The sequence below is a fragment of the Oncorhynchus clarkii genome, unplaced genomic scaffold (genome assembly GCF_045791955.1).
Source record: "Oncorhynchus clarkii lewisi isolate Uvic-CL-2024 unplaced genomic scaffold, UVic_Ocla_1.0 unplaced_contig_13609_pilon_pilon, whole genome shotgun sequence".
In the NCBI taxonomy this organism is placed as follows: domain Eukaryota; kingdom Metazoa; phylum Chordata; class Actinopteri; order Salmoniformes; family Salmonidae; genus Oncorhynchus; species Oncorhynchus clarkii.
The window spans coordinates 2,318-26,811 of NW_027261096.1; the positions used below are offsets into that span (position 1 = coordinate 2,318).

Sequence of the window (24,494 nt, forward strand, 5' to 3'; positions counted from 1 at the left end):
ACTACACCTGTTGTATTCAGCATTTCACTGTGAGGTCTACTACACCTGTTGTATTCAGCATTTCACTGTGAGGTCTACTACACCTGTTGTATTCAGCATTTCACTGTGAGGTCTACTACACCTGTTGTATTCAGCATTTCACTGTAAGGTCTACTACACCTGTTGTATTCAGCATTTCACTGTGAGGTCTACTACACCTGTTGTATTCAGCATTTCACTGTAAGGTCTACTACACCTGTTGTATTCAGCATTTCACTGTGAGGTCTACTACACCTGTTGTATTCAGCATTTCACTGTGAGGTCTACTACACCTGTTGTATTCAGCATTTCACTGTGAGGTCTACTACACCTGTTGTATTCAGCATTTCACTGTAAGGTCTACTACACCTGTTGTATTCAGCATTTCACTGTGAGGTCTACTACACCTGTTGTATTCAGCATTTCACTGTAAGGTCTACTACACCTGTTGTATTCAGCATTTCACTGTGAGGTCTACTACACCTGTTGTATTCAGCATTTCACTGTAAGGTCTACTACACCTGTTGTATTCAGCATTTCACTGTGAGGTCTACTACACCTGTTGTATTCAGCATTTCACTGTAAGGTCTACTACACCTGTTGTATTCAGCATTTCACTGTGAGGTCTACTACACCTGTTGTATTCAGCATTTCACTGTAAGGTCTACTACACCTGTTGTATTCAGCATTTCACTGTGAGGTCTACTACACCTGTTGTATTCAGCATTTCACTGTGAGGTCTACTACACCTGTTGTATTCAGCATTTCACTGTAAGGTCTACTACACCTGTTGTATTCAGCATTTCACTGTGAGGTCTACTACACCTGTTGTATTCAGCATTTCACTGTAAGGTCTACTACACCTGTTGTATTCAGCATTTCACTGTGAGGTCTACTACACCTGTTGTATTCAGCATTTCACTGTAAGGTCTACTACACCTGTTGTATTCGGCATTTCACTGTGAGGTCTACTACACCTGTTGTATTCAGCATTTCACTGTGTGGTCTACTACACCTGTTGTATTCAGCATTTCACTGTAAGGTCTACTACACCTGTTGTATTCAGTATTTCACTGTAAGGTCTACTACACCTGTTGTATTCAGTATTTCACTGTGAGGTCTACTACACCTGTTGTATTCAGTATTTCACTGTGAGGTCTACTACACCTGTTGTATTCAGCATTTCACTGTAAGGTCTACTACACCTGTTGTATTCAGCATTTCACTGTGAGGTCTACTACAGTAATACATGTAGGAGTACTGTAGTGCATGTAGGAGTTCTGTAGTGCATGTAGGAGTTCTGTAGTGCATGTAGGAGTTCTGTAGTGCATGTAGGAGTTCTGTAGTGCATGTAGGAGTACTGTAGTACATGTGAAGTCAGATCAATGTTATTTCACCAGCAATGAAATCATAAACCTGATATACATCAAATGGCACAGTGAAACTATAACTAGCACTGTCAATGTGACCTCAGGCTAACCTCTCCTCTCCTCTCCCGCAGAGATCGTCGACGGCAATGCTAAAATGACCCTGGGAATGATCTGGATCTGTTTCACAGTGAAACTATAACTAGCACTGTCAATGTGACCTCAGGCTAACCTCTCCTCTCCTCTCCCGCAGAGATCGTCGACGGCAATGCTAAAATGACCCTGGGAATGATCTGGATCTGTTTCACAGTGAAACTATAACTAGCACTGTCAATGTGACCTCAGGCTAACCTCTCCTCTCCTCTCCCGCAGAGATCGTCGACGGCAATGCTAAAATGACCCTGGGAATGATCTGGATCTGTTTCACAGTGAAACTATAACTAGCACTGTCAATGTGACCTCAGGCTAACCTCTCCTCTCCTCTCCCGCAGAGATCGTCGACGGCAATGCTAAAATGACCCTGGGAATGATCTGGATCTGTTTCACAGTGAAACTATAACTAGCACTGTCAATGTGACCTCAGGCTAACCTCTCCTCTCCCGCAGAGATCGTCGACGGCAATGCTAAAATGACCCTGGGAATGATCTGGATCTGTTTCACAGTGAAACTATAACTAGCACTGTCAATGTGACCTCAGGCTAACCTCTCCTCTCCTCTCCCGCAGAGATCGTCGACGGCAATGCTAAAATGACCCTGGGAATGATCTGGATCTGTTTCACAGTGAAACTATAACTAGCACTGTCAATGTGACCTCAGGCTAACCTCTCCTCTCCTCTCCCGCAGAGATCGTCGACGGCAATGCTAAAATGACCCTGGGAATGATCTGGATCTGTTTCACAGTGAAACTATAACTAGCACTGTCAATGTGACCTCAGGCTAACCTCTCCTCTCCTCTCCCGCAGAGATCGTCGACGGCAATGCTAAAATGACCCTGGGAATGATCTGGATCTGTTTCACAGTGAAACTATAACTAGCACTGTCAATGTGACCTCAGGCTAACCTCTCCTCTCCTCTCCCGCAGAGATCGTCGACGGCAATGCTAAAATGACCCTGGGAATGATCTGGATCTGTTTCACAGTGAAACTATAACTAGCACTGTCAATGTGACCTCAGGCTAACCTCTCCTCTCCTCTCCCGCAGAGATCGTCGACGGCAATGCTAAAATGACCCTGGGAATGATCTGGATCTGTTTCACAGTGAAACTATAACTAGCACTGTCAATGTGACCTCAGGCTAACCTCTCCTCTCCTCTCCCGCAGAGATCGTCGACGGCAATGCTAAAATGACCCTGGGAATGATCTGGATCTGTTTCACAGTGAAACTATAACTAGCACTGTCAATGTGACCTCAGGCTAACCTCTCCTCTCCTCTCCCGCAGAGATCGTCGACGGCAATGCTAAAATGACCCTGGGAATGATCTGGATCTGTTTCACAGTGAAACTATAACTAGCACTGTCAATGTGACCTCAGGCTAACCTCTCCTCTCCTCTCCCGCAGAGATCGTCGACGGCAATGCTAAAATGACCCTGGGAATGATCTGGACCATAATCCTTCGCTTCGCCATCCAGGACATCTCTGTGGAAGGTACCAGGATGTAGACATTATAAAGGCTTATTCATGCTTACAACATGTTATAACACATTATATCCACATGGGTACAATCCACAGGGGTACTTGGCCTGTCCACAGGGGTACTTGGCCTGTCCACAGGGGTACTTGGCCTGTCCACAGGGGTACAATCCACAGGGGTACTTTGCCTGTCCACAGGGGTACAATCCACAGGGGTACTTGGCCTGTCCACAGGGGTACTTGGCCTGGCCACAGGGGTACTTGGCCTGTCCACAGGGGTACTTGGCCTGTCCACAGGGGTACTCTCTTTTTAAAACCCCCTACAGCCTCTCTTTTTAAAACCCCCTAGAGCCTCTCCTTTTAAAAACCCCTACAGCCTCTCCCTTTAAAACCCCCTACAGCCTCTCCTTTTAAAACCCCCTACAGCCTCTCTTTTTAAAACCCCCTACAGCCTCTCTTTTTAAAACCCCCTAGAGCCTCTCCTTTTAAAAACCCCTACAGCCTCTCCCTTTAAAACCCCCTACAGCCTCTCACTTTAAAACCCCCTACAGCCTCTCCCTTTAAAACCCCCTACAGCCTCTCTTTTTAAAACCCCCTACAGCCTCTCTTTTTAAAACCCCCTAGAGCCTCTCCTTTTAAAAACCCCTACAGCCTCTCCCTTTAAAACCCCCTACAGCCTCTCCTTTTAAAACCCCCTACAGCCTCTCATTTTAAAACCCCCTACAGCCTCTCATTTTAAAACCCCTTACAGCCTCTCCCTTTAAAACCCCCTACAGCCTCTCCTTTTAAAACCCCCTACAGCCTCTCCTTTTAAAACCCCCTACAGCCTCTCCTTTTAAAACCCCCTACAGCCTCTCATTTTAAAACCCCTTACAGCCTCTCCTTTTAAAACCCCCTACAGCCACAAATGTGATTAGTTTGAACTGGCTCAGCAGAAACAGTCCAGGTTAAGGATATGTGTCAAATGGGATGCCGTTTGGAACCAATCCTATGTCACAGCACGATTTTAACTAACTCATTTCTCATTGATTTGTTTTTCCGCCTACATCCTCCCTTCTCCTCTCCTCCCTTTTGCTCCTCTCCTCCTCCCCTCTCCTCCCTTCTGCTCCTCTCCTCCTCTCCTTCCCTCTCCCCCCTTCTGCCCCTCTCCTCCCCTCTGCTCCTCTCCTCCCCTCTCCCCCCTTCTGCCCCTCTCCTCCCCTCTCCCCCCTTCTGCTCCTCTCCTCCCCTCTCCTCCCTTCTGCTCCTCTCCTTCCCTCTCATCCCATCTCCTCCCTTCTGCTCCTCTCCTCCCCTCTCATCCCATCTCCTCCCTTCTGCTCCTCTCCTCCCTTCCTCTCTTCTCCTCTCCTACCTACAGAAACATCAGCCAAAGAGGGTCTTCTTCTGTGGTGCCAGAGGAAGACTGCTCCCTACAAGAATGTCAACATTCAGAACTTTCACATTAGGTAATAGAAGAACCCTACGTCCCAAATGGCACCCTATTATATAGCACTGGTTAAAAGTAGTGTACTATATAGGGAATAGGGTGCCATAGGGCCTTAGTTAAAAGTAGTGCACTATATAGGGAATAGGGTGCCATAGGGTCTTAGTTAAAAGTAAATCAAATCAAATCAAATTTTATTTGTCACATACACATGGTTAGCAGATGTTAATGCGAGTGTAGCGAAATGCTTGTGCTTCTAGTTCCGACAATGCAGTAATAACCAACAAGTAATCTAACTAACAATTCCAAAACTACTGTCTTGTACACAGTGTGAGGGGATAAAGAATATGTACATAAGGATATATGAATGAGTGATGGTACAGAGCAGCATAGGCAGATACAGTAGATTGTATCGAGTACAGTATATACATATGAGATGAGTATGTAAACAAAGTGGCATAGTTAAAGTGGCTAGTGATACATGTATTACATAAGGATACAGTCGATGATATAGAGTACAGTATATACGTATGCCAATGAGATGAATAATGTAGGGTAAGTAACATTATATAAGGTAGCATTGTTTAAAGTGGCTAGTGATATATTTACATCATTTCCCATCAATTCCCATTATTAAAGTGGCTGGAGTTGAGTCAGTGTCAGTGTGTTGGCAGCAGCCACTCAATGTTAGTGGTGGCTGTTTAACAGTCTGATAGCCTTGAGATAGAAGCTGTTTTTCAGTCTCTCGGTCCCAGCTTTGATGCACCTGTACTGACCTCGCCTTCTGGATGATAGCGGGGTGAACAGGCAGTGGCTCGGGTGGTTGATGTCCTTGATGATCTTTATGGCCTTCCTGTGACATCGGGTGGTGTAGGTGTCCTGGAGGGCAGGTAGTTTGCCCCCGGTGATGCGTTGTGCAGACCTCACTACCCTCTGGAGAGCCTTACGGTTGAGGGCGGAGCAGTTGCCGTACCAGGCGGTGATACAGCCCGCCAGGATGCTCTCGATTGTGCATCTGTAGAAGTTTGTGAGTGCTTTTGGTGACAAGCCGAATTTCTTCAGCCTCCTGAGGTTGAAGAGGCGCTGCTGCGCCTTCTTCACAATGCTGTCTGTGTGAGTGGACCAATTCAGTTTGTCTGTGATGTGTATGCCGAGGAACTTAAAACTTGCTACCCTCTCCACTACTGTTCCATCGATGTGGATAGGGGGGTGTTCCCTCTGCTGTTTCCTGAAGTCCACAATCATCTCCTTAGTTTTGTTGACGTTGAGTGTGAGGTTATTTTCCTGACACCACACTCCGAGGGCCCTCACCTCCTCCCTGTAGGCCGTCTCGTCGTTGTTGGTAATCAAGCCTGCCACTGTTGTGTCGTCCGCAAACTTGATGATTGAGTTGGAGGCGTGCGTGGCCACGCAGTCGTGGGTGAACAGGGAGTACAGGAGAGGGCTCAGAACGCACCCTTGTGGGGCCCCAGTGTTGAGGATCAGCGGGGAGGAGATGTTGTTGCCTACCCTCACCACCTGGGGGCGGCCCGTCAGGAAGTCCAGTACCCAGTTGCACAGGGCGGGGTCGAGACCCAGGGTCTCGAGCTTGATGACGAGCTTGGAGGGTACTATGGTGTTGAATGCCGAGCTGTAGTCAATGAACAGCATTCTCACATAGGTATTCCTCTTGTCCAGATGGGTTAGGGCAGTGTGCAGTGTGGTTGAGATTGCATCGTCTGTGGACCTATTTGGGCGGTAAGCAAATTGGAGTGGGTCTAGGGTGTCAGGTAGGGTGGAGGTGATATGGTCCTTGACTAGTCTCTCAAAGCACTTCATGATGACGGAAGTGAGTGCTACGGGGCGGTAGTCGTTTAGCTCAGTTACCTTAGCTTTCTTGGGAACAGGAACAATGATGGCCCTCTTGAAGCATGTGGGAACAGCAGACTGGTATAGGGATTGATTGAATATGTCCGTAAACACACCGGCCAGCTGGTCTGCGCATGCTCTGAGGGCGCGGCTGGGGATGCCGTCTGGGCCTGCAGCCTTGCGAGGGTTAACACGTTTAAATGTCTTACTCACCTCGGCTGCAGTGAAGGAGAGACCGCAAGTTTTCGTTGCAGGCCGTGTCAGTGGCACTGTATTGTCCTCAAAGCGGGCAAAAAAGTTATTTAGTCTGCCTGGGAGCAGGACATCCTGGTCCGTGACTGGGCTGGATTTCTTCCTGTAGTCCGTGATTGACTGTAGACCCTGCCACATGCCTCTTGTGTCTGAGCCGTTGAATTGAGATTCTACTTTGTCTCTGTACTGACGCTTAGCTTGTTTGATAGCCTTGCGGAGGGAATAGCTGCACTGTTTGTATTCGGTCATGTTACCAGACACCTTGCCCTGATTAAAAGCAGTGGTTCGCGCTTTCAGTTTCACACGAATGCTGCCATCAATCCACGGTTTCTGGTTAGGGAATGTTTTAATCGTTGCTATGGGAACGACATCTTCAACGCACGTTCTAATGAACTCGCACACCGAATCAGCGTATTCGTCAATGTTGTTGTCTGACGCAATACGAAACATGTCCCAGTCCACGTGATGGAAGCAGTCTTGGAGTGTGGAGTCAGCTTGGTCGGACCAGCGTTGGACAGACCTCAGCGTGGGAGCCTCTTGTTTTAGTTTCTGTCTGTAGGCAGGGATCAACAAAATGGAGTCGTGGTCAGCTTTTCCGAAAGGGGGGCGGGGCAGGGCCTTATATGCGTCGCGGAAGTTAGAGTAACAATGATCCAAGGTCTTTCCACCCCTGGTTGCGCAATCGATATGCTGATAAAATTTGGGGAGTCTTGTTTTCAGATTAGCCTTGTTAAAATCCCCAGCTACAATGAATGCAGCCTCCGGATAAATGGTTTCCAGTTTGCAAAGAGTCAAATAAAGTTCATTCAGAGCCAACGATGTGTCTGCTTGGGGGGGGATATATACGGCTGTGATTATAATCGAAGAGAATTCTCTTGGTAGATAATGCGGTCTACATTTGATTGTGAGGAATTCTAAATCAGGTGAACAGAAGGATTTGAGTTCCTGTATGTTTCTTTCATCACACCATGTCACGTTAGTCATAAGGCATACGCCCCCGCCCCTCTTTTTACCAGAAAGATGTTTTTTCCTGTCTGCGCGATGCGTGGAGAAACCTGTTGGCTGCACCGCTTCGGATAGCGTCTCTCCAGTAAGCCACGTTTCCGTGAAGCAAAGAACGTTACAGTCTCTGATGTCCCTCTGGAATGCTACCCTTGCTCGGATTTCATCAACCTTGTTGTCAAGAGACTGGACATTGGCAAGAAGAATGCTAGGGAATGGTGCACGATGTGCCCGTCTCCGGAGTCTGACCAGAAGACCGCCTCGTTTCCCTCTTTTTCGGAGTCGTTTTTTTGGGTCGCTGCATGGGATCCACTCCGTTGTCCTGTTTGTAAGGCAGAGCACAGGATCCGCGTCGCGAAAAGCGTATTCTTGGTCGTACTGATGGTGAGTTGACGCTGATCTTATATTCAGTAGTTCTTCTCGACTGTATGTGATGAAACCTAAGATGACCTGGGGTACTAATGTAAGAAATAACACGTAAAAAAACAAAAAACTGCATAGTTTCCTAGGAACGCGAAGCGAGGCGGCCATCTCTGTCGGCGCCGGAAGTTCAGTAGTGCACTATATAGGGAATAGGGTGCAATTTGGGACGCACACAAGGCCTCTGCTAGAGGTTTTACAGGCAGTGTGATTCAGCCTCAGGACTGGTGTTCATAAGATGGAGGACAATAATTGAACAGAGAAGGGGGAGGAGAGGAGAGGACTCAGAGGCTGGTCAGACCCGGCTCTATGAACACCAGTCCTGACTCCGAGGCTGGTCAGACCCGGCTCTATGAACACCAGTCCTGACTCCGAGGCTGGTCAGACCCGGCTCTATGAACACCAGTCCTGACTCCGAGGCTGGTCAGACCCGGCTCTATGAACACCAGTCTTGACTCCGAGGCTGGTCAGACCCGGCTCTATGAACACCAGTCCTGACTCCGAGGCTGGTCAGACCCGGCTCTATGAACACCAGTCCTGACTCCGAGGCTGGTCAGACCCGGCTCTATGAACACCAGTCCTGACTCCGAGGCTGGTCAGACCCGGCTCTATGAACACCAGTCCTGACTCCGAGGCTGGTCAGACCCGGCTCTATGAACACCAGTCCTGACTCCGAGGCTGGTCAGACCCGGCTCTATGAACACCAGTCCTGACTCCGAGGCTGGTCAGGCCCGGCTCTATGAACACCAGTCCTGACTCCGAGGCTGGTCAGGCCCGGCTCTATGAACACCAGTCCTGACTCCGAGGCTGGTCAGACCCGGCTCTATGAACACCAGTCCTGACTCCGAGGCTGGTCAGACCCGGCTCTATGAACACCAGTCCTGACTCCGAGGGTGGTCAGACCAACAATGTGTTCTGTGATGTGCATCAGAGTGTTAGAGCTCGTTGTTGTTTTAATGAGGACCTGATGGCACATGAATGTAGCTCATCTATCAGTCCACATAGGGTAGATTCTCTGCCATGGCAATGCCTTCTGGAAGGATGGACAGGGAGAGAAGGTCAAAGTGAATTTAAATAGTGTGTAGGTTTAGGGATTCCTCAGTGCTGCTCTATAGTATATGCTCCATGGTTTGGTGTGTTATGATTCATCCTAATGTTCTCTTATATCTCTCTCTCTGTCTCTCTCTGTCTCTCTCTCTCCCTCTCTTTGTCTCTCTCTCAGCTGGAAAGATGGGTTGGGATTCTGTGCTCTCATTCACAGACACCGTCCAGAGCTCATTGACTATGGCAAGCTGCGCAAGGTGAGGCTACTGCTACTGTTTTACCTTAGCAGTCTTTCCACCACTAATGCAAATCACGTCTAACGAGATGGAAATTATCCTCTATCTGTTTTTCCTCTCGCCTAATAACACGTCTGTATCGGGTCACAAGGCCAGACACAGACATGGCAGGCAGATGGAGGCAGATGCAGACAGATGGAGGCAGATGCAGACAGATGGAGGCAGATGGAGACAGATGGAGGCAGATGGACTCTTTGATATTTATTGTGATCCAAAAGGCAGTAGGCAAGAGAATGGTTGTGGACGGGCAGAAGGTCAAAACCAGTTCAGAGTTCAGGAGGTACCGAAGGGCAGGCAGGTTCGAGGTCAGGGCAGGCAGGTTCGAGGTCAGGGCAGGCAGACTGGTCAGGCAGGTGGGTATAGAGTCCAGAAACAGGCAAGGGTCAAAAGGAGGACGAGCAAAAGAGAGAATAGAAGAAGCAGGAGCGCGGGGAAAAACACGCTGGTTGACCTGAAACAGACAAGACGAACTGGCATAGAGAGACAGGAAACACAGGGATAAATACACTGGTACAGAGAGACAGGAAACACAGGGATAAATACACTGGTACAGAGAGACAGGAAAGACAGGGATAAATACACTGGCACAGAGAGACAGGAAACACAGGGATAAATACACTGGCACAGAGAGACAGGAAACACAGGGATAAATACACTGGTACAGAGAGACAGGAAACACAGGGATAAATACACTGGTACAGAGAGACAGGAAACACATGGATAAATACACTGGTACAGAGAGACAGGAAACACAGGGATAAATACACTGGTACAGAGAGACAGGAAACACAGGGATAAATACACTGGTACAGAGAGACAGGAAACACAGGGATAAATACACTGGTACAAAGAGACAGGAAACACAGGGATAAATACACTGGTACATAGAGACAGGAAACACAGGGATAAATACACTGGTACAGAGAGACAGGAAACACAGGGATAAATACACTGGTACAGAGAGACAGGAAACACAGGGATAAATACACTGGTACAGAGAGACAGGAAACACAGGGATAAATACACTGGTACAGAGAGACAGGAAACACAGGGATAAATACACTGGTACAGAGAGACAGGAAACACAGGGATAAATACACTGGTACAAAGAGACAGGAAACACAGGGATAAATACACTGGTAGAGAGAGACAGGAAACACAGGGATAAATACACTGGTACAGAGAGACAGGAAACACAGGGATAAATACACTGGTACAGAGAGACAGGAAACACAGGGATAAATACACTGGTACAGAGAGACAGGAAACACAGGGATAAATACACTGGTACAGAGAGACAGGAAACACAGGGATAAATACACTGGTACAGAGAGACAGGAAACACAGGGATAAATACACTGGCATAGAGAGACAGGAAACACAGGGATAAATACACTGGTAGAGAGAGACAGGAAACACAGGGATAAATACACTGGTACAGAGAGACAGGAAAGACAGGGATAAATACACTGGTACAGAGAGACAGGAAACACAGGGATAAATACACTGGTACAGAGAAACAGGAAACACAGGGATAAATACACTGGTACAGAGAGACAGGAAACACAGGGATAAATACACTGGTACAGAGAGACAGGAAACACAGGGATAAATACACTGGCACAGAGAGACAGGAAACACAGGGATAAATACACTGGCACAGAGAGACAGGAAACACAGGGATAAATACACTGGTACAGAGAGACAGGAAACACAGGGATAAATACACTGGCATAGAGAGACAGGAAACACAGGGATAAATACACTGGTACAGAGAGACAGGAAACACAGGGATAAATACACTGGTACAGAGAGACAGGAAACACAGGGATAAATACACTGGTACAGAGAGACAGGAAACACAGGGATAAATACACTGGTACAGGGAGACAGGAAACACAGGGATAAATACACTGGTACAGGGAGACAGGAAACACAGGGATAAATACACTAGTAGAGAGAGACAGGAAACACAGGGATAAATACACTGGGGAAAATAAGCGACACCTGTAAGGGGTGGAGACAATCACAAGGACAGGTGAAACAGATCAGGGTGTGACAGTATGTCTACCGGTCTGTGTACCTGTCTCTCTACCTGTCTGTCTGCCTACATGTCTACCTGTCTGTCTGCCTACATGTCTGTCTGTCCCTCTACCTGTCTGCCTACATGTCTGTCTGTCCCTCTACCTGTCTGCCTACATGTCTGTCTGTCCCTTTACCTGTCTGTCTACCTGTCTGTCTGTCTGTCTGTCCGTCTGTCCGTCTGTCCGTCTGTCCGTCTGTCCCTCTACCTGTCTGTACCACAGGTAGGTAGGTAGGTGGACGGACGGGAGGGCGGACTGTCTGTCTGTATTCCTCCTCCTCTCTCCTGTAGGATGACCCCTGACCTCTATCGCTCTGTCTCTCCTCTCACCTGTAGGATGACCCCTGACCTCTATCTCTGTCTCTCCTCTCACCTGTAGGATGACCCCTGACCTCTATCTCTGTCTCTCCTCTCTCCTGTAGGATGACCCCTGACCTCTATCTCTGTCTCTCCTGTAGGATGACCCCTGACCTCTATCTCTGTCTCTCCTCTCTCCTGTAGGATGACCCCTGACCTCTATCTATGTCTCTCCTCTCTCCTGTAGGATGACCCCATGACTAACCTGAACACAGCCTTCGACGTGGCAGAGAAGTACCTGGACATCCCCAAGATGTTGGACGCTGAGGGTAAGACCAGGAGGGTCCAGGGTCAAGGGTTAAGGAAGTGTTTCCCAAACCCTTTTATTATTTGAATCGGGTGTTAGTGCTAGGGCCAAAACGAACATGTGCACTCCTTTGGGTCCCCAGAACCAGGATGAAGAAACACTGGGCTAAGCAGACGGAAGTGGGGACTGACATTCATTAAAAATGACCTTAACAGTGTTGTTTGGTGTTTAACTAGATACAAATCAGAGCAGCTGGCACCCTATTCCCTATTAAGTGCACTACTTTTGACCAGCTTTGGTGAAAAGTAGTGCACTATATAGGGAATAGGGTCCCATTAGGGATGCTACCATTGTCTTTTTTTCAGTGGTATTTGTTTATACCAAGACATTTTGACCCCACAGAGGTTGTCTGGTCCTCTCATTTTTCAGGAAGCTGAACAGAGGAATACAGTCAGATGACAGACTGCTCTCTCTATTCCGTTCCTCTTGCCTTGTCCCAGTGTCTCTGGTTATCTCTGTACATAAATATACATGTCATAGAGGGTTAGAGAGAGAGAGAGAGTGTGTGTGTTTGTGTGCGAGTGCGTGCGTGTGTGTGTTTGCGTGCGAGTGCTTTTTTTTTCTAGAATTTTCCCTAGATTAGCACCCTGTCTGGAGTTACCCAAAGTGGAGTTTTTCTTCCTGGATATTATTATCCTGTTTATCAAGCTGTCATCGTGTTATCGTGGGGTGGAGGTTCTTTACCATAGAGTTGGATAGAGCAGGAGGTCTAAAAAAATAAAAAAAATGGGGGGGGGGACCGGGTACCCCCCCCCCCCCCCCTCATAATCAGAACACTTTTTTTTTTTTTTAAATAAATAAGAATAATAATTAAATGTAGAAACATAATTCCACTTTGACATTATGGGGTTTTATTGTGTGTAGACCAGTGACACAAAATCTAATCTTAAAACATTTTAAATTCAGGCTGTAGCACAATGTGGGAAAAGTCAAGAGGGCGTGTGAATACTTTCTGAAGGCTCTGCTGTCACTGAAGCTATTATTGCAAAGATCCGCCCTCTATTTCAACTCTATGGTCTTGACTCATTTTGTCTGTTGTGTGTTGAACCTGTCCAGAAGTAGTATACTGTATATAGAGAATAGGGTGTGTTTACCATTCACCCCCAGTCTTTACGACATGTCATTTATCTGTTGTGTTTAACATGATCATTACCATACCCCCTTCTCCCTCTCCTCGTTCCTCCACCCCCCCTCCCATCCACCCTTTCTCTCCACAGACATCGTAGGCACAGCCCGCCCAGATGAAAAGGCCATCATGACCTACGTGTCTAGCTTCTACCACGCATTCTCTGGCGCTCAGAAGGTATCCCAGGATGCAACGCTCCCCTCTCCTCCTCACCTCTTCCTCACCTCATCCTCCTCCTCACCTCTCATCCTCCTCCTCACCTCTCCCTCCTCCTCCTCTCCTCCTCACCACCTCCTGGTTGTTCGGTTCCTGCTCCTCTATCTGTCCTCTAACACTAACCATATTCTCTCTCTGCAGCTGCACCGCCCCACAACAGGAGGGAACCGCTCACGCTCTTCCTCCTCTCTCTCCGTATTGGTTCACAGTTTCACACTTTCCAAATGCATGATGGGAAAATAAATAGTCTATCTCTGGTGCTATAACAGGCACCAGTCAGACAGACCAGTCTACCACAACTAACTCAACTTCTAGTACACAAATAACTCAACTCCTAGCGCACAACTAACTCAACTCCTAGCACACAACTAACTCAACTCCTAGCACACAACTAACTCAACTCCTAGCACACAACTAACTCAACATGTAATTGTTTGATTGGATTCATTACTTTATGTAGTGAGGGAGGGAGGGAGGGGGGGAAGGGGGCTCCTTAACCTCAACTACCGCCAATGTGTACTTGGTCACCTTTGAGTTGAATGGGTCATGTTTTCATTGGATCTCTCTCCATCTGGTTCTGCAGTGGTTGATCTCTTATCTGATACCATCTGGTTCTACAATGGTTGATCTCTTATGTGAAACCATCTGGTTCTGCAGTGGTTGATCTCTTATCTGATACCATCTGGATCTGCAGTGGTTGATCTCTTATGTGAAACCATCTGGTTCTGCAGTGGTTGATCTCTTATGTGAAACCATCTGGTTCTGCAGTGGTTGATCTCCTATCTGATACCATCTGGTTCTACAGTGGTTGATCTCTTATCTGATACCAGAACTATAGAAGAAGAGTTGTGTAGTTATATAAGGACCAGAACTAAAGAAGAAGAGTTGTGTAGTTATATAAGGACCAGAACTAAAGAAGAAGAGTTGTGTAGTTATATAAGGACCAGAACTAAAGAAGAAGAGTTGTGTAGTTATATAAGGACCAGAACTAAAGAAGAAGAGTTGTGTAGTTATATAAGGACCAGAACTAACGAAGAAGAAGAAGAGTTGTGTAGTTATATAAGGACCAGAACTAAAGAAGAAGAGTTGTGTAGTTATATAAGGACCAGAACTAGAGAAGAAGAAGAGTTGTGTAGTTATATAAGGACCAGAACTAAAGAAGAAGAAGAGTTGTGTAGTTATATAAGGACCAGAACTAAAGAAGAGTTGTGTAGTTATATAAGGGCCAGAACTAAAGAAGAAGAGTTGTGTAGTTATATAAGGACCAGAACTAAAGAAGAAGAGTTGTGTAGTTATATAAGGACCAGAACTATAGAAGAAGAAGAAGAGTTGTGTAGTTATATAAGGACCAGAACTAAAGAAGAAGAAGAAGAGTTGTGTAGTTATATAAGGACCAGAACTAAAGAAGAAGAGTTGTGTAGTTATATAAGGACCAGAACTAAAGAAGAAGAGTTGTGTAGTTATATAAGGACCAGAACTAAAGAAGAAGAAGAGTTGTGTAGTTATATAAGGGCCAGAACTAAAGAAGAAGAGTTGTGTAGTTATATAAGGACCAGAACTAGAGAAGAAGAAGAAGAGTTGTGTAGTTATATAAGAACCAGAACTATAGAAGAAGAGTTGTGTAGTTATATAAGGACCAGAACTAAAGAAGAAGAGTTGTGTAGTTATATAAGGATCAGAACTAAAGAAGAAGAGTTGTGTAGTTATATAAGGACCAGAACTATAGAAGAAGAGTTGTGTAGTTATATAAGGACCAGAACTAAAGAAGAAGAGTTGTGTAGTTATATAAGGACCAGAACTAAAGAAGAAGAGTTGTGTAGTTATATAAGGACCAGAACTAAAGAAGAAGAGTTGTGTAGTTATATAAGGACCAGAACTATAGAAGAAGAGTTGTGTAGTTATATAAGGACCAGAACTAGAGAAGAAGAGTTGTGTAGTTATATAAGGACCAGAACTAAAGAAGAAGAGTTGTGTAGTTATATAAGGACCAGAACTAAAGAAGAAGAAGAGTTGTGTAGTTATATAAGGACCAGAACTAAAGAAGAAGAGTTGTGTAGTTATATAAGGACCAGAACTAAAGAAGAAGAAGAGTTGTGTAGTTATATAAGGACCAGAACTATAGAAGAAGAGTTGTGTAGTTATATAAGGACCAGAACTAAAGAAGAAGAAGAAGAGTTGTGTAGTTATATAAGGACCAGAACTATAGAAGAAGAAGAAGAGTTGTGTAGTTATATAAGGACCAGAACTAAAGAAGAAGAGTTGTGTAGTTATATAAGGACCAGAACTAAAGAAGAAGAAGAGTTGTGTAGTTATATAAGGACCAGAACTAAAGAAGAAGAGTTGTGTAGTTATATAAGGGCCAGAACTAAAGAAGAAGAGTTGTGTAGTTATATAAGGACCAGAACTAAAGAAGAAGAGTTGTGTAGTTATATAAGGACCAGAACTAAAGAAGAAGAGTTGTGTAGTTATATAAGGACCAGAACTAAAGAAGAAGAGTTGTGTAGTTATATAAGGGCCAGAACTAAAGAAGAAGAGTTGTGTAGTTATATAAGGGCCAGAACTAAAGAAGAAGAGTTGTGTAGTTATATAAGGACCAGAACTAAAGAAGAAGAGTTGTGTAGTTATATAAGGACCAGAACTAGAGAAGAAGAAGAGTTGTGTAGTTATATAAGGGCCAGAACTAAAGAAGAAGAGTTGTGTAGTTATATAAGGACCAGAACTAAAGAAGAAGAGTTGTGTAGTTATATAAGGACCAGAACTAAAGAAGAAGAGTTGTGTAGTTATATAAGGACCAGAACTAAAGAAGAAGAGTTGTGTAGTTATATAAGGACCAGAACTAGAGAAGAAGAAGAGTTGTGTAGTTATATAAGGACCAGAACTAAAGAAGAAGAGTTGTGTAGTTATATAAGGACCAGAACTAAAGAAGAAGAGTTGTGTAGTTATATAAGGACCAGAACTAAAGAAGAAGAGTTGTGTAGTTATATAAGGACCGGAACTAAAGAAGAAGAAGAAGAGTTGTGTAGTTATATAAGGATCAGAACTAACGAAGAAGAAGAGTTGTGTAGTTATATAAGGACCAGAACTATAGAAGAAGAGTTGTGTAGTTATATAAGGACCAGAACTAAAGAAGAAGAAGAAGAGTTGTGTAGTTATATAAGGACCAGAACTAAAGAAGAAGAGTTGTGTAGTTATATAAGGGCCAGAACTAAAGAAGAAGAGTTGTGTAGTTATATAAGGACCAGAACTAAAGAAGAAGAGTTGTGTAGTTATATAAGGATCCGAACTAGAGAAGAAGAAGAGTTGTGTAGTTATATAAGGGCCAGAACTAAAGAAGAAGAGTTGTGTAGTTATATAAGGACCAGAACTAACGAAGAAGAAAAAAATGTAAAAAAATATTCTCTCTATTTATAATTGGAAGAGAGGATTCAGACACTGCCTGCCTTTTATTATGGCATGTAGAAGAAGGGGAAGAATGGGGTCAAGATCAAGAGTATGAGCAGTATATAGTGAACCTCACATTACCTCACGTAGCTCAGATTACTGTATAAAGAAGGCTACATCAAACAAATTCACACTATCAACAAGTATGATGAATACAGTCAGAAATATTACTAAATGTGGACGAGCCAACTCCTACCCACCTGTTTAGTGGTGACACCAGGAATACTAACCATTGGGACAATAACAGCTAAACCGCCAATAGAATCCAAACAGACAGATAAACTAACAAACCAACCAACCTGATCAGACTGGTGCCTGTTGTCTCCTCTCTCCCTGGTGTCTGACAACCTGGTCAGACTGGTGCCTGTTGGCTCACACTTTTACTCTGCGCTTCTCTCTTTTTTCCATCTCTCCTTCCCTCTCCCCTTCTCCTCCTCCCTTTGTTCCCTGGGCAGACATCGTTAGCACGTTGAGGCCGGATGAGAAGGCCATCATGACTTATGTGTCGTGTTACTACCACGCTTTCTCAGGCAAGCAGAAGGTACAGTACCACAGTGTTACTACCAGGCCTTCTCAGGCAAGCAGAAGGTGTGCGCCTCCCTCTAGTCTCTAGTCCTTCTAGACCACTAGAGAGCATAATAGTCCTGTACCACTAGAGATCATAATAGTCCTATACCACTAGAGACCATAATAGTCCTGTACCACTAGACCACCATCCCATAGTCCTATACCACTAGACCACTATACCATAGTCCTATACCACTATATCATAGTCCTATACCATTATATCATAGTCCTATACCACTAGACCACTATACCATAGTCCTATACCACTATATCATAGTCCTATACCACTATATCATAGTCCTAAACCACTAGACCACCATACCATAGTCCTATACCACTAGACCACCATACAATAGTCCTATACAACTAGACCACCATACCATGGTCCTATACCACTATACCACTATACCATAGCCCTATACCACTATACCATAGTCCTATACCACTAGACACCTATACCATAGACCTATACCACTAGACCACCATACCATAGACCTATATCACTAGACCGCCATACCATAGACCTATACCACTAGACCGCCATACCATAGTCCTATACCACTAGACCACCATACCATGGTCCTATACCATAGTCCTATATACCACTATACCATAGTCCTATATACCACTATAGTCCTATACCACTAGACCACCATACCATAGTCCTATACCACTAGACCACCATAGAATAGTCCTATACCACTAGACCACCATACAATAGTCCTATACCACTAGACCACCATACCATAGTCCTATACCACTAGACCACTATACCATAGTCCTATACCATAGGCCTATACCATAGTCCTATACCACTATACCATAATCCTATACCACTATACCATAGCCCTATACCACTATACCACTATACAATAGTCCTATACCACTACACCACCATACCATAGTCATATACCACTATACCATACCACTATACCACTATACAATAGTCCTATACCACTACACCACCATACTATTATAGTCCGATACCAATAGACCACCATACCATAGTCCTATACCACTAGACCACCATACCATAGTCCTATACCACTACACCACCATACCATAGTCATATACCACTATACCATAGCACTATACCACTATACAATAGTCCTATACCACTACACCACCATACCATAGTCATATACCACTATACCATAGCACTATACCACTATACAATAGTCCTATACCACTACACCACCATACTATAGTCCGATACCAATAGACCACCATACCATAGTCCTATACCACTAGACCACCATACCATAGTCCTATACCACTACACCACCATACCATAGTCCGATACCAATAGACCACCATACCATAGTCCTATACCACTATTCTTTAGTTCTGGTCCTATACCATAGTCCTATACCACTATTCCATAGTCCTATACCACTATACCATAGCACTATACCACTATACCATAGTCCTATACCACTAGACCACCATACCATAGTCCTATACCACTATACCATAGCACTATACCACTATACAATAGTCCTATACCACTACACCACCATCCCATAGTCCTATACCACTACACCACCATACCATAGTCATATACCACTATACCATAGTCCTATACCACTACACCACCATACCATAGTCCGATATCAATAGACCACCATACCATAGTCCTATACCACTATACCATAGCACTATACCACTATACCATAGTCCTATACCACTAGACCACCATACCATAGTCCTATACCACTATACCATAGCACTATACCACTATACAATAGACCTATACCACTACACCACCATACCATAGTCCTATACCACTAGACCACCATACCATAGTCCTATACCACTAGACCACCATACCATAGTCCTATACCACTAGACCACCATACCATAGTCCTATACCACTAGACCACCATACCATAGTCCTATACCACTAGACCACCATACCATAGTCCTATACCACTAGACCACCATACCATAGTCCTATACCACTAGACCACTATACCATAGTCCTATACCACTATACCATAGTCCTATACCACTATACCATAGCCCTATACCACTATACCACTATACAATAGTCCTATACCACTACACCACCATACCATAGTCCGATACCAATAGACCACCATACCATAGTCCTATACCACTATACCACTATACAATAGTCCTATACCACTACACCACCATACCATAGTCCGATACCAATAGACCACCATACCATAGTCCTATACCACTATACCACTATACAATAGTCCTATACCACTACACCACCATACCATAGTCCGTTACCAATAGACCACCATCCCATAGTCCTATACCACTACACCACCATACCATAGTCATATACCACTATACCATAGTCCTATACCACTAGACCACCATACCATAGTCCTATACCACTACACCGCCATACCATAGTCCTATACCACTAGACCACGTTACCATAGTCCTATACCACTATACCACTATATCATAGACCTATACCACTATACCATAGTCCTAGACCACCATACCATAGTCCTATACCACTACACCATAGTCCTATATACCACCATACCATAGTCCTCTACCACTAGACCACCATCCATAGTTCTATACCACTAGACCACCATACCATGGTCCTATACCACTAGACCATAGTCATATACCTCCATACCGCAGTCCTATACCACTAGACCACCATACCATAGTCCAAATCCACTAGACCACCATCCATAGTTCTATACCACTAGACCACCATACAATAGTCCTATACCGCTAGACCACCATACCATGGTCCTATACCGCTAGACCACCATACCATAGTCCTATACCACTAGACCACCATACCATAGTCCTATACCACTAGACCACCATACCATAGTCCTATACCACTAGACCACCATACCATAGTCCTATACCACTAGACCACCATACCATAGTCCTATACCGCTAGACCACCATACCATAGTCCTATACCACTAGACCACCAGACCATAGACCTATACCACTAGACCACCATACCATGGTCCTATACCACTAGACCACCATACCATGGTCCTATACCACTAGACCACCATACCATAGTCCTATACCACTAGACCACCATACCATAGTCCTATACCACTAGACCACCATACCATGGTCCTATACCACCATACTATAGGGATCACGCTGTTTGTATGTGGCTTCTATGGAAGTGAAATGTGTTTGCGTGTGATCAGGGGTGTGTTCATTCCGCCGACTCTATTGAAAAACATTGAATCTCCTCAATGACAGGCCATGGATCAGCATGGTACCTGAGTGTCCTCAATCATGGATCAGCATGGTACCTGAGTGTCCTCAATCATGGATCAGCATGGTACCTGAGTGTCCTCAATCATGGATCAGCATGGTACCTGAGTGTCCTCAATGACAGGCCATGGATCAGCATGGTATCGGAGTGTCCTCAATGACAGGCCATGGATCAGCATGGTACCTGAGTGTCCTCAACCATGGATCAGCATGGTACCTGAGTGTCCTCAATCATGGATCAGCATGGTACCTGAGTGTCCTCAATGACAGGCCATGGATCAGCATAGTACCTGAGTGTCCTCAATGACAGGCCATGGATCAGCATGGTACCTGAATGTCCTCAATGACAGGCCATGGATCAGCATGGTACCTGAGTGTCCTCAATCATGGATCAGCATGGTACCTGAGTGTCCTCAATCATGGATCAGCATGGTACCTGAGTGTCCTCAATGACAGGCCATGGATCAGCATAGTACCTGAGTGTCCTCAATGACAGGCCATGGATCAGCATGGTACCTGAGTGTCCTCAATGACAGGCCCTGGATCAGCATGGTACCTGAGTGTCCTCAATCATGGATCAGCATGGCGTCGGAGCCGGTGTAGTATTATTCAATCTTAGTCCTATATTTACGTTATTCCTGTTTGATGGTTTATTTCAGGGCATAGCGGGATTTCTTATAAGCGTCTGGGTTAGAGGCCCGCTCCTTGAAAGCGGCAGCTCTACCCTTTAGTGCGGATATTGCCGGTAATCCATGGCTTCTGGTTGGGTTATGTACGTACGGTCACTGTGGGGACAACGTCATCGGAAATAGTTGTAGATGATCCACAACATCGGGTCTGCTGCTAGTAGCTACCAAGTAACAAAATGACCCATACATATAGCGTTAACATAGTATACCATAATACGTTTATAAACCAACAAAAAAGGTATCAAAATTCACAAATGAACAGGCTACGTGAGAAAAAGAGATACAATTGATTATGTGCTACGTTATCCAAAGGCCCTTGCGTATGATGTTGATGTCAGGCTTGCACGTGAGTGTCAATCATTTAAGTCCATGTGATCGAAACTTAAGTCTTCATATAAAGTAGTCCCGATGATGCTTCTCGGTGGTGCAGGAAGAATGAACCAGGTCCCGGTGCTTCTCGGTGGTGCAGGAAGAATGAACAAGGTCCCGGTGTGTCCGTTGACATGGAGCTGAACAGCTTCACTTGGCATTTTACAAGGTTTGATGTAATCCAATGGAAGTGAATTATCAACATAACAAAAATAAACTTAAACATGAAGTCCAACGTTGAACGGACAGCTATCTCGCCTGTCATATAGAAGAAACTGAGCTAACTGATGAGCACATACAGGCTACAAATAATATAAGGAAACTTAGCTGTTATGCTAGCTGCCATATTATTCACTTAGCTGTTATGCTAGCTGCCATATTATTCACTTAGCTGTTATGCTAGCTGCCATATTATTCACTTAGCTGTTATGCTAGCTGCCATATTATTCACTTAGCTGTTATGCTAGCTGCCATATTATTCACTTAGCTGTTATGCTAGCTGCCATATTATTCACTTAGCTGTTATGCTAGCTGCCATATTATTCACTTAGCTGTTATGCTAGCTGCCATATTATTCACTTAGCTGTTATGCTAGCTGCCATATTATTCACTTAGCTGTTATGCTAGCTGCCATATTATTCACTTAGCTGTTATGCTAGCTGCCATATTATTCACTTAGCTGTTATGCTAGCTGCCATATTATTCACTTAGCTGTTATGCTAGCTGCCATATTATTCACTTAGCTGTTATGCTAGCTGCCATATTATTCACTTAGCTGTTATGCTAGCTGCCATATTATTCACTTAGCTGTTATGCTAGCTGCCATATTATTCACTTAGCTGTTATGCTAGCTGCCATATTATTCACTTAGCTGTTATGCTAGCTGCCATATTATTCACTTAGCTGTTATGCTAGCTGCCATATTATTCACTTAGCTGTTATGCTAGCTGCAGTACTACAGTAGCAGCTAATACATTAGCTAATGTTAGTTAGCTTGCCAACAGTCACATAATCGAAGGTGGTTTAATTCTCCGTAGTCCAGAGTGGTGGTAAACTTGACAGCGGCAACATGACTATGAATAAGATTCACGCTGTATGCCACGGATGAACGCCTCGGTTTGAGACGGAGATTCAGACCCGTGTGACCGTCCATTGTAAGTCAGCTGTAGTTTAGCTGGGAAGGCTATTCCATAGGCAATGTTGAGGGACCTGGCGTTTGACCCCATCGTAGCCGTTGGAGGAGAGGGGTGGCCGGAGAGGGGTGGCCGGAGGAGAGGGGTGGCCGGAAGGAGCCGGAAGCAGACGGGCTCTTTCAATGCGTAGGGGGTCCGGAAAGTTGTCCATGCCTAATGCCTCGGGAAGGCATCTCTGGAGAAATGCAACTGCGTCACCATTTTCCACTTTTTCGGATAGATTAACCAGTCTCAAATTTGACCTGTGGTGAATCTTGAGCGAGTTTAGTTTTGAAGTAAGATCCGCCACCTGTTTTTCCAACTTTTCGGGGGAGAGTTTTTAGACAGAGAGGGGGAGAGTTAGATATCTAGACAGAGAGGGGGAGAGTTAGATATCTAGACAGAGAGGGGGAGAGTTAGATATCTAGACAGAGAGGGGGAGAGTTAGATATCTAGACAGAGAGGGGGAGAGTTAGATATCTAGACAGAGAGGGGGAGAGTTAGATATCTAGACAGAGAGGGGGAGAGTTAGATATCTAGACAGAGAGGGGGAGAGTTAGATATCTAGACAGAGAGGGAGAGTTAGACAGAGAGGGGGAGAGTTAGATTCTAGACAGAGAGGGGGAGAGGGAGAGTTAGATTTCTAGACAGAGAGGGGGAGAGGGAGAGTTAGATTTCTAGACAGAGAGAGGGAGAGGGAGAGTTAGATATCTATACAGAGAGAGGGAGAGTTAGATATCTGGAGAGAGGGGAAGAGTTAGACATCTAGAGAGAGGGGGAGAGAGTTAGATATCTAGAGTGAGAGTTAGATATCTAGAGAGAGAGTTAGATATCTAGAGAGGGAGAGAGAGTTAGATATCTAGAGAGAGGTTCGGCCAAGAGAGTTAGATATCTAGAGAGGGAGAGTGATAGATATCAACCATGACTGACAACACAGTAACAGTTCCCATGGCGATGATAGAATGTATTCACCATATTCCTTCCTGTTCCTCCCCCAGGCGGAGACTGCAGCCAATCGGATCTGCAAGGTGTTGGCTGTCAACCAGGAGAATGAGCAGCTGATGGAGGACTACGAGAAGCTGGCTAGTGATGTAAGTCCCCCTTCCCCCACAATCAAATCAATTCAAATGTTATTTGTCACATGCGCCCCAATACAACAGGTGTAGACCTTGTTGTAAACAGTGAAATGTTTACTTTCAGGCCCTTAACCAACAATGCTTTAAGAAGTTTTAAGGAAAAAAAGGGCTAAGTAAAATATAGATAAGTAAAACATTTTTAAATATAAGTAACAAATAATTAAACAGCACCAGTAAAATAACATTGTGGAGGCTATATACAGGGGGTACCAGTACAGAGTCAATGTGGAGGCTATATACAGGGGGTACCAGTACAGAGTCAATGTGGAGGCTATATACAGGGGGTACCAGTACAGAGTCAATGTGGAGGCTATATACAGGGGGTACCAGTACAGAGTCAATGTGGAGGCTATATACAGGGGGTACCAGTACAGAGTCAATGTGGAGGCTATATACAGGGGATACCAGTACAGAGTCAATGTGGAGGCTATATACAGGGGGTACCGGTACAGAGTCAATGTGGAGGCTATATACAGGGGGTAC

At 44.9% G+C, this 24,494-nt stretch overlaps 1 protein-coding gene across 1 annotated transcript in view; it reads left to right on the forward strand.

The window, feature by feature from the left end:
• The first annotated feature begins 2,952 nt into the window (after window positions 1-2,952).
• LOC139404748 (alpha-actinin-1) overlaps window positions 2,953-24,494 on the forward strand; it is a 79,001-nt gene continuing 57,459 nt past the window's right edge. Inside the window, exons 1-6 of the mRNA XM_071147351.1 lie at window positions 2,953-3,029; window positions 4,375-4,462; window positions 9,185-9,263; window positions 11,930-12,011; window positions 13,267-13,352; window positions 23,874-23,966. Of these exons, the coding sequence (XP_071003452.1) occupies window positions 2,966-3,029; window positions 4,375-4,462; window positions 9,185-9,263; window positions 11,930-12,011; window positions 13,267-13,352; window positions 23,874-23,966 (492 nt within the window). The 5' untranslated portion in view covers window positions 2,953-2,965. The remainder of the gene's footprint in view (window positions 3,030-4,374; window positions 4,463-9,184; window positions 9,264-11,929; window positions 12,012-13,266; window positions 13,353-23,873; window positions 23,967-24,494) is intronic.